The sequence below is a fragment of the Otolemur garnettii genome, unplaced genomic scaffold (assembly GCF_000181295.1).
Source record: "Otolemur garnettii isolate 467f Iridium unplaced genomic scaffold, OtoGar3 scaffold00016, whole genome shotgun sequence".
Taxonomy (NCBI): Eukaryota; Metazoa; Chordata; class Mammalia; order Primates; family Galagidae; genus Otolemur; species Otolemur garnettii.
Genome location: NW_003852411.1, coordinates 2,035,128 through 2,052,028, shown reverse-complemented (window position 1 = coordinate 2,052,028; position 16,901 = coordinate 2,035,128). Strand labels below are relative to the sequence as shown.

General features: G+C 38.2%; 1 protein-coding gene and 1 pseudogene across 3 annotated transcripts in view; one reads left to right on the top strand and one right to left on the bottom strand.

Moving 5' to 3' along the window:
• Nucleotides 1-4,303: 4,303 nt before the first annotated feature.
• On the top strand, nucleotides 4,304-5,174 carry LOC100954897 (annotated as a pseudogene).
• An 8,953-nt stretch (nucleotides 5,175-14,127) lies between these two features.
• UCHL5 (ubiquitin C-terminal hydrolase L5) overlaps nucleotides 14,128-16,901 on the bottom strand; it is a 48,861-nt gene continuing 46,087 nt past the window's right edge. For all 3 annotated transcript variants that reach the window (XM_003785604.3, XM_012802707.2, XM_023510759.1), the window contains exon 11: nucleotides 14,128-14,759. In XM_003785604.3, coding sequence (XP_003785652.2) covers nucleotides 14,715-14,759 — 45 coding nt within the window. In that variant the 3' untranslated portion in view covers nucleotides 14,128-14,714. The remainder of the gene's footprint in view (nucleotides 14,760-16,901) is intronic.

The following is a 16,901-nucleotide window of genomic DNA, read 5'->3' as shown; positions in this document are numbered from 1 at the left end:
TATTGCTAAAAAAAATGCTAATCATCCTCTGAGCCATCCTGAGTCATCATCTTTTTGTTGGTGGAGGGTTTTGCATGGATGTTGATGGCTGCTGACTAATCAGGGTGGTGGCATCTGCAGCAATTTCTTAAAATAAGACAATTAAGTTTCCCACATTGATTGACTGTTCCTTTCACAAAACATTTCTGCGGTGCTGTTTGATAGCATTTCACCCACAGTAGAACTTTTAAAATTGGAGTCAGCTTTCTCAAACTTGGCTTCTGCTTTATCAAGCAAGTTTATGTAACATTCTGAAGCCTGTGTTGCCATTTTGACAATATTCACAGCATCTTCCCCAGGAGTAGATTCCATTTCAAGAAACTACTCTCTCTGCTCGTCCAGAAGAAGTAATTCCTCATCCATTCAAGTTCTATCATGAGGTGGCAACAATTCAATCACATTTTCAGGCCCCACGTGTAATTCTAGTTCCCTCACTATTTCTACCACATGTGCAGTTACTTTCTCCCCTGGTCTTAAACCCCTCAGAGTCATCCATAAGGGTTAGAATCAACTTCTTCCAAACCTCTGCTAATGTTCATATTTGGACTTCCTCCCATGAAACATAAATGCTCTTTATTGCATCTAGAATGATAATCCTTTCCAGAAGAGCTTCAGTTCACGTTGCCTAAGTCCATCAGGGGAATCACTATCTCCGGCAGCTATAGGCTAATAAAATGTACTTATTAAATAATCAGACTTCAAAGTTGAAATTATTCCTTGATGCACAGACAGCAGAATGATTGTTTAGCAGGAATTAAAACAACATGAATCTCCTTGCACCTCTCCATCAGAGCTCTTGGGTGACCAGGTACATTGTCAATTGAGCAGTAATATTTTGAAAGGAATCTTTTTTTCTGAGCAGCATATCAGTGGACTTAAAATATTTAGTAAACTATGCTACAAACATAGCCTGTCATCCAGGGTTTGTTGGTCCATTTCTAGAGCACAGACAGAATAGACTTAGTCTCATTCTTAAAGGCCCCGTGATTTTTGGAATGATAAATGAGTATTGGCTTCAACTTCAAGTCACCAGCTGCATTAGCTCCCAACAAGAGAATCAGCCTGTTCTTTGAAGCCAAGAATTGGCTTTTCCTCTCTAGCTGTGTCCTACAATGGCATCTTCTTTGCAGTTTGGGGGAGGGAGGTTTGAGACAGAGTCACACCCTAGGTAGAGTGAGTGTCATGGCATCGTCATAGCTCACAGCAACCTCAAACTCTTGGGCTCAAGCGATCCTCTTGCCTTGGCCTCCCGAGTAGCTAGAACCTACAGACACCTGCAACTATACCCAACTACCTTTTCTGTTTTTAAATTTTTTTTTTTTTTTGAGACAGAGTCTCACTATGTTGTCCTGGGTAGCGTGCTGTGGTGTCACAACTCAAAGCAACCTCAAACTCTTGGGTTTAGGTGATTCTCTTGCCTCAGCCTCCCAGGTAGCTAGGATTACAGGCTCCTGCCACAATGCCGGGCTGTTTTTTGCAGCAGCTGTCATTGTTTAGCTGGCCCAGGCTGGGTTTGAACCCCCCAGCCTCCATGTATGTGGCTGGCACTTGCACCACTGGCTACAGGCACCAAGCTGTTTTCTATTTTTAGAAGAGATGAAGTCTCGTTCTTGCTCAGACTAGTCTCAAACACCTGAACTCAAGCAAGCCACCCATGTTGGCCTCCCAGAGTGCTTGGATTACAGAGTCACCATGCCCAGCCACACATCTTCTTCTAATAGGTTTCTTCATGCACATTGAAAATCGTTATTCAGTGCAGCTACTTTTATCAATGACCCTGACTAGTGATCATTGATCTGGATAACTTACTGCAGGTTCTACATCAGCACTCGCTGTTTCTCTCTGCACTTTCATGTTATGGAGATGTCTTCCATTCTTAAACTTCATGAACCAATCTCTACTACCTTCCAACTTTATTTTTCCCCTGCAGCTTCCTCACCTCTCTCAGCCTTCATAGAACTTGAAGATTTAGGGCCTTGATCTAAATAAGGCTTTTGCTTAAGAGAATGTTGTGACTGGTTTGATCTTCTATCCACATCAGTGCTTCTCAACCTTCCTAATGCCGTGATGTGTTTTCATTGTTACAAAGGGGTCGCGACCCATAGATTGAAAACCTCCGGTCTAGATAGACTGTTCAAACTTTCTTCATATCAGCAACAAGGCTGTTTCCTTCCCTATTGTTCCTGTGTTCCCTGGTGTAGCACTTTTAATTTCCATCAAGAACATTTCCTTTGGCTTCACAACCTGGCTAGCTGTTTGGCCTAAGAGGTGGAACAGATAGGCTTTCAGATTTTGACAACTAAGCTTAATCATTTCTAGCTTTTGGTTAAAAGTGATAGATGCGTGACTTTTCCTTTCACTTGAACACCTAGAAACCATTGTAGAGTTCTTAATTGACCTAATTTCAACATTGTTGTGTCTCAGGGAATAGGGAGGCCTGAGGAGAGGGAGCGAGACCCAGGTCAACGGAGCAGTCAGAACATGCACCTTTATGGATTAAGTTTGCCCTCTTATACGGGAACAGTTTGTGGTGCTCCAAATAATTACAAAGTAACATCAAAAATCACTGGTCACAGATCCCCATAATAGATACAATAAGGAAAAAGTTTAAATTATGACAAGCATTACCAAACTGTGACACAGAGATGTGAAGGGAGCACATGCTATTGGTCAAATGGCTCTGGTCAGACTTACTCAATGAAGGGTTACCACAAACTTCAACTTGCAAAAAACACAGTCATCTGCGAAGCCCAGTGAGTTAAGTGCGATAAAACGAGGTATGCTTGTACATAAACATTGTTACAGCAAGTTGGGGCAAATCCTTTCTATTTTAAACTGCTGTCCAATGTACTGGCAACTGTTGCTTATCATGATGTTGCCCCTATTACCCCCCAGTGGACGTTATGATCCCGCAAGCTCAAATCCCTACCCAATCCTGCAGAATCATCAAGGAAACATGGTACAGAGCAAGATAGGTCTTTTCATCCAAGTATCTCCGACACGGAACATTGAGCCCAACTCAGAGCACTTAATAAATACTTTTGGATTGAATGAATTACTGAACAAGCTCATGGTCAAGCATATCATCAATCTTGCCTCTTCAATTATAATGAAAGGATTCATGTGGTATTTTTTTTTTTTTGCTTTCTCTTTACTTCATGTGGTATTTATAATAGTGCTTCTGTCCCGAAATACTGATGCAAAAAGATGGAATTGAAAATTTTTTCATTAGTAATGCTATCACTAGGTCCCAGAACTACCTCATTTATTTAAAAGCACATCCAGGAAAGAGTTAATTTTCCTTTTTTGTGAATATATTTAAAAAGAAGCTATAAGGATTGTGTGTGCAAATGCCTAGATACCATATTGGAGATGTTGTCAGGATACTGTTCATGTTAGCTTATATGCTTTATATCATCTTAGAGGTTAAAATTAGTAAGAAAAACTACTTCAAGACAATAATATAAATCATATTTATAAACATATAAGGTTGTTAATGGGGAGGAAATAGGTTCCCAAAATATGGTGATAATAGTTAAGGAAATGTGACCAAAGTTATTCTAAACTTCAAATGTGATTTTTTTTTTAAGTTTTATAAACCTGATGTCTTATGTTTAGACTCAACCAAAAGAGAACAAGAAAGGCCCAGAGGAGTGTGTTTGTGAGTGTGTGTGTGTCTAATATAATGAAGCTTTAATGGAATAATATTTGTTTTAGGGTTTAGTCATATAAATATATGAAAGCCATCTGTTTGCTCTCTTCAAAGAGCTATTTGAAATTTATAACAAAGGACAAAGTACATTTCAGCAGATAATAGAATATAGGTCAAGATCACACAATAGTTGATGGCATAACTGAACCAGGTTTCATAAGTTCCAAGTCCAGTAGTCTGTTCTTCAACTTACTACTATAATGGGTTTACTATTTGAGAATATAATATGCACAAAGTTCAGTATCTTATCTGTAAAGCTATATTTACCAACTTCAAGAAAGTAAGGAAATACAGTGGTTATAGAGGATAGAGGGACCAAGTTACCCATGGAGGATACTTAAGTTAGCACACCATTGTTTTTGGTTGCAAATATAAATTCAAGTAAATTTCTGCCGGAAATATGAAAAAGTAACTGTTTTGCCCACGGTGTTCACTATATTAACCATTTGACCACTCCAATAACAATCCTGTGTGCTCTAAAACTTTCCACACTGTACACAGTATTAAGTGTGTAGAGCATTCCAAACCTGCAAATCAGATGTAGTCTATTTTATGCATAAGATAGTAAGAAAGGTCACATTGGCTGGGGGTCTCTTCATGTTCACCTACAAGTCTACACAGTTTAACATGAAGGGCTTTGCCTTGGTGCTGGCGGCTTCATCCATTGGTGGCATTTGCTGGAGGACCCTCACCTAAATGCTACTGCAGAAGGCTGAACTTGGCCTCCAGAACCTCACTGATACCAAGTTCCGCCTGAAGCCAGTCATGTTCCTGGGGCTCTTCCCTCTCTTTGCTGTCTTTGAAGGTCTCGGTTTGTCCACAGCCGAGAAAATCTTCTGTTTCCAGGACACAGGGCTGCTCCTGCTGGCTCTTGGAAGCCTCTTCCTTGGCGGAATTCTTGCCTTTGGATTGGGCTTGAGTTCTCCCTGGTCTCCAGAACCTCCAGTCTCACTCTCTCCATTGCTGGTATTTTTGCAGGGTTTTTTTGGCCAGGCAGGTCCAGGTTTGAACCCACCACCTCCGGTGTATGGGGTCGGTGCCCTACTTCTTTGAGCCACAGGCCCTGTCCTCCATTGCTGGTATTTTTAAGGAAGTCCACACTTTGCTGTTGGCAGCTCGTCTTCTGGGCAATTATATTAGCCTCCTGAACTGGCTGGACTTTGCCTTTTGCCTCTCTGGAATATCCCTGCATGTTGCCCTCGAAGCCCTCCACTCCAGAGGTGATGGTGGCCCTAAGCCCCTGAAGGGGGTGGGATCCAACCCTGACCTGGAGCTGCTTCCCCCCTGGAGCAGCCAGCAGGAGGAAGATGAAAATGAGGATTACTTTGTGGCGCAAGGGCAGCAGTGAGCAGCCAGGAGGAGCAGCTCAGAGTGCACCCCTCCCCATGCCATCCTGTTACCAATTCTCACCAGTGGCTCAGGGCCCAGGTGGCTCCTGACAGCAGCTGGGGACAGTGGCCAGGGAGTCACCCAGGTTTGACCATGTGGTAGGACTAGGTCAGAGGCTATGGCTCTTTCCTGCCCTTTGGAGCTTGGCCAGTTGGGTGGTGAGCGCCAGGCCAGCCTGGAGCTGGTTGGAGCTAGGCTGGAGCTATGCAGGAATCCCCACAGGAGGAGGGAGTGGCTGGTTCTCAGCTGTTCAACAGGCCCTGACAGCTAAGACTAGATGCAGGGGCACAGTGACCTTCCAAGGGCTGGGTTTGGACTGCAGAGCAGCTGGGAAGGGGACCTGGAAAGGTCAGGGCCTTATTACCTATGGGCAGCTTTTCTCAGAGAGCAGATTTATTTATAGTTTTGAAATAAATGCTTCATGGTTCACTAGCAAAAAAAAAAAGAAAGAAAGAAAGAAAGAAAGAAAGAAAGAAAGAAAGAAAGAAAGAAAGAAAGAAAGGTAGGTCACATTGGCCAATATAAGAATAGAAACACTGGTTTCTCATACATAAGATATTACATAGATTACAGGAAAATGTCCTCTGATCTGGAGATAGTTTAAAAAATTATATGAAGGAGGCTTTCCAGATATCACTAAAAAGCCAGATTAGAAAAAAAAATTAAAATCAAACTTAAATTACAAGACATTTGAAAACATTTATTGAAATGAGAAAGGAAGGAGAAAAATGTCAACCAGAAAAGTGATAATTACGGAGTTTAAAAGTTTGTTATTGTATTTCCAGCAACACGTACAAGGATACAATAAGGTTTTGAACAAGGAGCTGTGTAGTATACCACTGGTATCTAGCATGGCAAAATATTTCACAAGCTATCACAGCCAGTATCTCTAAAAAACAAATAATTTCCTTTGAACCAGTTCTATAGTCAACCAACCTTCTGGCATTAATTTGGTCTCCTTAGTAAATTTATCTACCAGGGAGAGAATGTATTGATAGGCAGATAGGAATGTCTGGTCTGTTGGCAGTTATAATTGTAAAGTAAATTAATAGATTATCTTTCAGGTGTACATTAGTATCCTACAAGTTTTATTAAGTTGGTTTATCTATCCAAAGTCTTTACCCCCTCAATGAGTGTACTCAAATCATAAGCTGAAAGGGCAGGTCTTAGACCTTAGTTACCTCACTAGGAGACACAGCCTGGGAGCCCAACCTGGATAGCTTGTTAGACTCTAATCAAAATCATTATAATTACCAGCCCCCGGGAAACCAATGGATCCTAGAACTCATGGTTACCACTTACTCTATGCATTCCTTAATGACTCAGCAAAGGTCATCAATGTCTCCTACAAAGCTGCTAATAAATCAGAGGTAGTTTTCTCCCATGAGCGCCTCCACCATACCATTCTGTCCATAGTGTAACTTTCACCTCTAAGAGTAATTTTCATGGGAGGAATATTGGAAGTTTATAAAAAAGATATACAGATGAGCATCACAAGAAATTATTAAAAAGCAAAAAAGTAGAGAAGAAAAGGACAGCGGGAGGAAGGGTAGAAGGAAGAGAGGGAATATGATTTCGAGTTTGAATTCCACCCTTACTAGCTATATGAACTTGGGCAAGTTGCTTAATATCTCAGTGTTTTAGTATCCCTCATCTCAAAAATGAGAATAACAAGATCTATTTCTTACCCTGGTAAGATTATAGTTAATATGTAAAAGTACTTAGGAGAGTGCCTGGCACATTGTGAATAGTTTTGCAATTTATTTCTAACCAATTTTTATAATTGACTGTACTTTTGCATTTTGCTACTGAAACTGAAAATCCTAAAACCAATTTTTTTAAATGCATAAAATAAGGCATAATGCCTATTGATTGCGAAGACATTTATTTCCAAAAATAAAAAAATAACAAATGAGGTGGCACTTGTTAAATTTTAATGTGCATTAAGAATCAACTGAACTCATCTCTTTAAAATGCAGATTCTGATTCCAGGGGCCTAAGGCAAGACTTGAAATTCTGCATTTTTAACAAGTTCCCGGGTAAAGCTAATTGCTGTTTGTTTGTAGACCACACTTTGAGTACTCAGGTTACATACAGGTTTGAGTCAAAGCAAAAACAAAATAGCTAGAAGGAAGAAAGTAGGTGTTATTTGTAAAATAAAGATAACACCTCATAGGATTAACGTGAGAATAAAATAAATTTTTTTAAATGTTAAGAGAATGGCCATCAGCAGGAACACTCCATAATCAGTAGGCATCATAGGCCGGGTAGGATTAGACAATAAATATGTTACTCAGATATACCTGCGTGTATATATATTTATATATGTATACATTTGCTTGTATTGTTAATATTTTAAATTGCACTTAAATTCTGCCAATACTTTTGTTAAACACATAATAATTGTCTAATTTATTGGTTTTGCTTTTTTTTTTTAAAGCGACAGAATCTTGCGCTGTTGCCCAGGTGGGAGTACAGCCGCACACTCATTCACTGTAACCTCCCATCTCCTGGGCTCTACTGGTACTCTTATCTCAGCCTCCCAAGTAGGTGGGACTGCAAGCCTGTGCCACAATACCTGGCTCTCTTTTTTTTGTTTAATTTTTTTGTAGAGACAGGGCTTCACTGTGTTGCCCAGGCTGATTTTTGACTCTTGGCCTCAATGGATCCTCCCACCTCAATCTTCCAAAGTGCTGGGATTTCAGGCATGAGCCACTGTGCCCATTTATTTATTTATTGTTCAGAACATAGAAGGAGGTGGCGCCCATAGCTCAGAGGTTAGGGTGCTGGCCATATATACCGAAGTTGGCAGGTTCACACTTGGCCTGGGCCAGCTAAATAATGATAACTGCAACAAAACATAGCCAGGTGTTGTGGCGGGCACCTGTGGTCCCAGCCACTTGGGAGGCTGAGGCAAGAGAATCACTTAAGCCCAAAAGTTTGAGGTTGCTGTGAGCTGTGACAGCACAGCACTCTACCCGGGCAACAGCTTGAGACTCTGTTGCAAAAAAAAAAAGATAAAAGCAACATGTTCTGATAGGAAAAAGTTCAATCATCTCAGAAATCTATAAATGTAAAAGGGAAAGTTCCCAAATCCAATCTTCCACTCCTAAGCCCTTATAACTACTAAGCTTTCAAATAAGAGTTTGATACTTTAAAAAATATTTTCTAGGGCGGCACCTGTGGCTCAGTGAGTAGGGTGCTGGTCCCATATGCCAAGGGTGGCGGGTTCAAACCTGGCCCCAAACTGCAACCAAAAAATAGCCGGGTGTTGTGGTGGGCGCCTGTAGTCCCAGCTACTTAGGGGGCTGAGGCAAGAGAATCACCTACGCCCAGGAGTTGGAGGTTGCTGTGAGCTGTGTGACACCATAGCACTCTACCGAGGGCAATAAAGTGACACTCTGTCTTTACAAAAAAAAAAAATTCTAATTTTGTATATACACATATAAAGTCTTTCTTCAGGAAATGGGTTCATACTCCACCACTATAATACAACTTTCATTTTCCTCAAAAATATATCACAGACATCCTTTCATGTTAATTCATCTTATCCTTTTCATCGATTGCACAGCATTCCAACACATATAACTTATTTACTCATTCTCTAGCACTGTGCTTTTAGACTGTTCCTAATTATTTGCTGTTACAAATAATATTATGATGGACTTTCTTCTGAGATCAGATGACATTGGCCATGTTCAGGGTGATATTGCTATAGACATTTTTTTTTTTTTTTTTTTTTTGCCCATGCTACAGAGCAGTGGTGGGATCATAGCTCACCGCAGGCTTAAAGTCTTAGCCTTGGGTGATCTCAACCTCCCAAGTAGCATGACCCACCACACCTGAGGCCTTTTCCTACATAAAACTTTTATTCAACCTCTTTTCATACTGACACCCCACATCAACTTTCATGAACCATGTAACCATCAAACATTATTGGACGTTGACTGAATTATTGGAAATATTCTGAACTATTGAAGGTTGGTTCTTCCTTTATGTAATCTCCTTTTATAGAGCTGATTTCATACTATAGAAAAGAAAATTCATTTAAGTCTCTGCTTAAAAAAAAATCTTCTTCTTAATGGGATCTTCTCTGACCATCCTATCAAACTTCAGCTCTCCCATCCTTTTGCCCTGCTTTATCTTTTATAATTCTTACTACCGTTTGAAAAACTACATTATACATTTGTTTATTATTAGTCTCAAGGGGAAGGGGCTTTATCTTGTTATACTATATCTCCGGCATCTAGAACAACTCGGATACAGGTTGAGTAAATCATTGAATAGTTTTCACAAAGTTAATATAATTAAGTCAAAAACAGAAAGTACACAGTATACTAGAAGTGGTGACTGTTTTACCATGTCAGTCACTGGGCGTAGGCCAGAAAACAATGTGTTATAAAGAATAAATTGAATGACATGCATGTTTTATGGATATAATCATTCACACCACTTTTTTTCTCTTTTTGAGATGGGGTTTGGCTCTGTTACCTTATCTAAAGTGAGGGCATCATAACTTACTGCAATTTCAAACTCCTGGGCTCAAGCTGACCTCTTGCCTCAGCCTCCTGCCTAGCTGAGACTACAGGAAAAAATGAAATCTTACCGTAAAAGTCAAACTATCCAGTTTTCTCATTTTAGGCATTTAGACATGAGAGGTTAAATCTTTCTGCATTCCAGTGTACAACTATTATTGTCTTCTAGCAGAGGTATTTATCAGGTTCTTAGTGATCATTGGAGAAAGGAATTTCAGGATGCAGCATGTAAACCAGAGGAAGTAAAGCAAAAATGAAAGGGGAGGCACCTATGGGTTAGTGAGTGCCAGCCCCATATACTGAGGGTGGCGGGTTCGAACCCAGCCCCAGCCAAAATGCAATTAAAAAAATAGCTGGGTGTTGCGGTGGGCACCTGTAGTCCCAGCTACTCAGGAAGCTGAGGCAAGAGAATAGGCTAAGCCCAAGAGCTGGAGGTTGCGGTGAGCTGTGTGAAGCCCAGCACTCTACTGAGGGCAACAAAGATTTTGTCTCTTAAAAAAAAAAAAAAAAAAGCAAAAGTGAAAGGACATTGTCTCAAAAGAGAGAGGGATAGGGCAGGCTCCCAAAGAGCAGTTGCCCTAAAAGGAAGGGATTTGGGGTTTTATGAGGTCTCACTAATTGAAAGGAATGAATATTCAAGGCTAAGAGGTTGGGTTTTACTAAGAATTTTGATAGTAATTACTAGAATTGGGATCCCTCCCATTTTTATACTTTATTTAGTTATTTCAGAACTGTCATGGCCATTTTAAGGTGACAGAAATCTTTAAACCATAATTCAGATAGTATTGTAATTAGCCAAAGTTCACATAAGGTGACCTAGAGAGCTGACAAGCCAGTTGAAGCAGGTTATTGTCTGTGATTATCAACCCCACTTAATTAGACTTGAAGACTTGCACCCACTCTGCAAGTCCTTGCATCTGGTCTCAGCCCTGTCTCCTAATCTCCTACTCTATCACAATCGCTGGGTGTCAACAGTTGCAGATTCCTCACTCCTGGAACACAGGACTTCTGCAGCTGTTCTAACCTCAACAGTTCCCTGGTGGATTCCATTAGTTGCAGAGGTAGCAGTTCTCCTGGCTGCCCCCACGGGTGGCTTGCTGGGAGTCATTTCTGAAGTCTCCCACTTGAGCCCAGTTCTCCAAACTTTCTAATGACTTTGTAAGAGACCAGGTAGTTTCAAAATTCCTAATATTAATCCCCATTCCTCTTCAAATAGCTAGAGTAATTTGTTACAAAGTAAATCAACACTGATAGAAAATGAAAAATTGCATATCAAGTTTAAAAATAACAAACTACATAAAGCTATTTCAGAGTATAGGAAGGGCATGAAAGATTTACACATAAAAACGTGTACACAAGGGAAAAAAGGATTGCTAAATACATTGAAATGTTAATGTAGTCATCCATCCGTAGAACTACAGGTAATTTAAATTTTATTATTGCTTATCTGCTTTCTCTGAACCTATCGTTAGACAAATATTTTAAAATTATTTTTTTCTTCAAAACAAAAGAAACATCCACTTACAGAGGGGAAAAAAAAATACACACACACACTTAAAAATATATCTTGAGAAGAAGGGGAAAGGGGAGAGGGAGAGGTGGGGAAATGGGAGGATGGGTAGAGGGAGAGTAATTGGTGGGACCACACCTACGGTGCATCTTATAAGGGTACATGGGAAATTTACTAAGCGTAGAATATAAATGTCTAAACACAATGCCTAAGAAAAACACAATACCTAAGAAAATGCCGTGAAGGCTATTTTAACCAGTTTGATGAAAACGTTTCAAATTGTATATAAAACCAGCACATTGGCTCGGCAGCTAAGGCACCAGCCACGCGCACCCAAGGTGGCGGGTTCGAATCCAGCCCAGCCCGCCAAACAATGACGGCTGCAACCAAAAAATATAGCCGGGCGTTGTGGCAGGTGCCTGTGGTCCCAGCTACTTGGGAGGCTGAGGCAGGAGACTCGCCTGAGCCCAGGAGTTGGAGGTTGCTGTGAGCTGTGATGCCACAGTACTCTACCCAGGGGAACAGCTTGAGTCTCCTGTCTCAAAACAAACAAACAAACAAAAAACCCAGCACATTGTACCTCATGATTGCATTAATGTACACAGCTATGATTTAATTAAAAGAATATATATATACACACACATATATCTATCTTGAAATGTTATAGGCAACTGGGAGGATTACCTAAGGTATCAATCTGCATAACAACCTATACAAGCATATATCTTAGTCCTAAATAGGGGAGTAAGTTCCCATGGTCATGATCCCAAAACAAATATTTGTTTTTTCTAGTGGCACAGTCAAGCTGACTGCTCTGTTAGAAAAAAGGCAGCTATCTTGGGAACTAAACATATGAGGTGAGACCAGCCAGTGCCACAGCTGTCCACAAGCTTTCTTTGTTTACAATAATAAAAGTACATCCCTTAGAATTGGCTAACCATTTTAAAAGGAATAAAATAGACAGGAGGTACGTTCACCTACCCAATCACTAAATGAGATTTTAGAAAAGAAAGGGCAAATGTGAAATGAGCTAGAGCCTTTCTTTAAAATACTCTTTAAAAAAAAAAAATTTCCTTATATATCAATTCTATTGATATAGAAGGCTATTAAAGAAAAAAAAAACTTTCCACATAATGAACATGTATCTATTTCTGGGCTGCTCTTTAGTCCTTTATTTTCCCTACCCACTAGCTTCAGGACAGTTTCAAACTAAGCAATATACAGGACACAGACAAACACATATCACACTTTTTTTTATTCGAGGGCAAAGTAATCATGAAGAATCACAATACATTTGCAACTGCCAAAGAAGATGCAGATAAAATAAACCCTTCTTGAGCTATGGAAATCCCTATCAAGGAATTTTATTAGAATTAGATTAATAAGAAAAAAGTCCTCTATCTATTAACATAGCTGTTTTATGGAGGTATTTTAAAAATGTCATTTGATATTAGGTACTTTTATGTCTCTCAGTGACAAGTTTTTAATTTTAATGAGCTCTAATTTTGGATCTTTTCTGCTTATTGCTTTCTGTGACCTAAGAAACCTTTGCCTAACCCCTCAAGTCACAAAGATACTCACCTGTTTTCTGCTAAAAAGTTTTATACTTTAGCTTTTACATGTAGACCTATGATCCATCTCAAATTTATTTTTATGAAGTAAGGGGTCATGGGCCATTGTTCATTTCTTCCCATATGGACATTCAGCTATTCGGTTCTGGTTCCACTTGCTGCATAGACTTCCCTTGTCTATTGGATTGCTTTGCCACCTTTGTCAGAAGCCAAGAGAGAGTATGCATAAACGTGGCTCTGTTTTTAGCCTTTCTCTTCTATTCCATTGATTTATTTGTTGATCTTTATGCTAGTATTACAATTCATTCACTAGTAGATACTACTTACTACAATAATCCTTGTATTGTTTCACAAAATTAAGCCTCAATAAAACAGGATAAATGAGTTAGGCTTAGCTGAAATAAATGAATGGAATCAAGATGAGCCTTCCTTAGGAAACCATTCTTAAAAATTGTTATTGTGGCTTTGAAAACAGTACATAATTACTACTGAATCATGAGCAAAATATGTTTGCCCATAAGTAACTGAAAAACATGTTTTTCTTCATTACTTCCAAAGGAAATTATGTATGGGAAATATTTCATTGATTTTCCTACATAATTTCTTATGAAGTTTTATTCCATTAGTTCTATGCATTTAATAATACCACATTTACTAAGCTTAAGATAATACTTTAAAAATTCATATATTGAAGCTGAAAGGTGGGCACACACTTCCCCCCAAAATAAATTCTGTTAAATTTATTTTACAATAAATAAAAAAAAATGTTTAAATCATGTGTCAACTTCAGAAATTGCTTGGTAAAGAAAAAAGTAGATAAATTTCCTTTATAAAAAGAAGTTGTATAAAATTTCCTTCAAAGTTTAACTTGGAAAAGAAGGTTAAGAGCAAGAATACAGTATTATTTTATAAAAGAACAATCAAAGCAACTCCCAAAAGCAATTTTTTAAAAAATCCATGGTGAGAAAATTATACATGGCTCATAAAAACAGTTGGTTGTACTAATTTTGTTCAAATTAGCATAAGATACCCCAGCCTCAGTGTTTTATATTTAAAGCAGATAGTCTAAACTATCAAACCTTCATTTTTTACAAGTTAAAATTTGTTTGAAAAAACATGGTCAAATGAGGCAGCGCCTGTGGCTCAAAGGAGTAGGGCACTGGCCCCATATGCCAGAGGTGGCGGGTTCAAACCCAGTCCCAGCCAAAAAAAAAAAAAAAAAAAAAAATGGCCAAATGAAGAGTAACACCAACACAATTTAAGAATTTCACCTGAAATTCTGCTCTAAAACATAATACACAGACCTTCCTAAAATAATTCTACAGTACAATAAATGTACAAAGTTTGCCAAAATGAAATCAGGATGTGTATTACCTTTTCTATCGACAGCAGTAAAAATCATTAGAAATTTTATTTTTGTCCATTTCAAAGGATCTGCATTAAAATCATGCTTTCACAAATTATTGGTGTAAAATTCACTGTTACAATCCTCAAAAAACACTTAAATATCAAAGATTAAAACACTGATAATTTTCCATTAATGATGAGAGGAAATAGAAGATTCAGTTTAATCAGATTTGACATAAATTCCATTTAACTGGGCTAAAAGATCAAACCATTAATTAGAACAATTGCCAGTAGAGAATATCATTTCTGCATTTTCTAGGTTCATCATGGTAGCTATAAATCCAGAAAACTAGCAGTTCTTAGATCCAATGTCAAATAACGGAATTTGGGCAAGCACTCTTAATATCATTTTTATTTAATATGCACTACATGCACATGACGCAGGTAGGGAGAAAGTTTAGGAATCCATGCATTTAAGACAAGACAGACCAGTACTACTGACAAACGTGCACTGAGCCAATTAGGATGTTGTTCAAAGTTCTTTATACTTAATGGTTTCCATGAAATTAAGTGCAGAAGCAGAAATGTGTATACATCCCAAAAGATCCTCTTCACTTAGTTTCCTGAGCTTTCTTTGCATTCTGTTTTTCTTTTGCCTAAAAATTAAAGATAGTATGTTATAAAATCTTAAAAGTCTGTTTTAGATAATATTAAAATGAGCCTAAGAGGGCATTCTCAACCTAAAAGGCTTGAAATCCACTGTTTCTATGATTTATACAGCATTATATTTTATAGCATGAGACTTGCAATAAACTATTCCTGGACAATTACACAGCTAATCTTTGCCCTAAATAAGAAACGGTCATATTTGGCTTAAAGTTCTTTCTTATATGAAACTGAAATGTACTATTAAGTATTACAATGTACTAATTTAAAAATATATAATAACCCATTCCATAAAGTCAAAATTATTAAGAGTATCCCAAAGTAATATACATATGTATTTGCTCAGTTCTCATTCAAATGAATATAACACACAGAACCACTTTTGAGTCAGACCTCTCCAGACACAGTGCTCTGCAAAGCATTTGCACATGCTGTTCCCTCTGCCTGGAACACTCCTTAGCTTTTCTCAGCTTCATCTCCTTAGTAATGTTATGAAGAGAGTTCTTAACTCATAAATCATTTGAAATATCTCAGGGGACCCCAGATATTCTAGATGTCTGCTGACTGAGCTATTATTATTTAGCACTATTTCTTACTTATATTTTTCTTTCTGTCCTGCTATCCCTCTTCTGTCTCTCTCTGAAACTAAAATGTTCACTTTTAAGCAATAACCACAGAACATAAAATAACTGAGCTAAACCCACCTCCTAACACCAAAAGTACTTTAATCAGCAGACATCTAACCACTTCAAAAGAATCTACCACTAACTTAGTAATATTTTTTCCTAATCCTTCCCTTTTTTCCCCTCTTAAGTCCCTGGCAATGTATCATTTACCCTTTAACACTTCTGTATGAGCCTCTAAAGCAGGGGTCCTCTAACTTTTTAAACAGGGGGCCAGTTCACTGTCCCTCAGACTGTTGGAGGGCCGGACTTGTGGCCCCAGGACCAGTCAGCTGCTAAACAGGACAGGCAGTGGCGGGGGCAAAAACACCCAGTGAGCAGGATAAATGTCCTAGGCGGGCTGCATGTGGCCCGGGGCCATAGTTTGAGGACACCTGCTCTAAAGTATAGGGACATTTTCCTACAAAACTGTAATACTATTCTCACACTTAATAAATTAACAATACAGGTAATTATTTAATACCATTTTCTAGCCAGTCAGTATTGAAATGTTCCCAACTGCCTCAAAAGTATCATTTTATAATTGGATTGTCCACATACTGCACTTGATGGTTCTGTCCCTTTCCAGATAATACTCTTAAAAGCAAGATTTTAGAGTACTAGAATACAATGTTCTTTCCACTGTGCCACTTCAATCAGAAAAGAACCAATAAACTAGTCCTTTGCTTTAATGCTTTTTAAAACTTCCTTAGATTAAAAATAGAGTAATTAGAACAATTATAATCTTTTTTTAGTTGTATAATCTAATTATACAACTATATGATAAAATCAGTGGTATGACTTGCAATCAATATATTAAGAGCAAATATGTTATATATATCATATAAAAGTAGTAAAATTGTCCACAAGAACATTTTTAGGTGACAAGCATAATTTGTAATTTGTTAAATTTGTAATTTATAAACACATATGTATACCATATGTCATACAATGTTTTGTTTTCAAATAATGAAAATACTATTTTAGGTATAATTTAAAATAAAAGTATGTATTTCTTTCCTTATTATCTCTGCATATACTTAACAGAATGTTCAGCAGATTAATATGAAATGAATTTACTGGTTTATGATATAAACTGTACATTTTTATAACATAATTACATGATCAAAGACATGTACTACAAAGAGTATACATACATTTATTAAATTGTATAATTCAGATAAAATTAAGGGACATATAAAATAAGTTAAAAATAATTACTACCATTAGTTGAGCACTTATTGTATACTTTATAGATATGAGTTTATTTAATCTTCAAGCTTGTAAAATATGTATAATTTCCAATTTAAGAATGAGAACTAGAGGCTGTAAGAAAGTAAATAATGGGCTTGGCGCCTGTGGCTCAAGCGGCTAAGGCGCCAGCCACATACATCTAAGGTGGCGGGTTCGAATCCCCAGCCTGGGCCCGCCAAACAACAATGATGGCTGTAACCAAAAAATGGCCAGGCG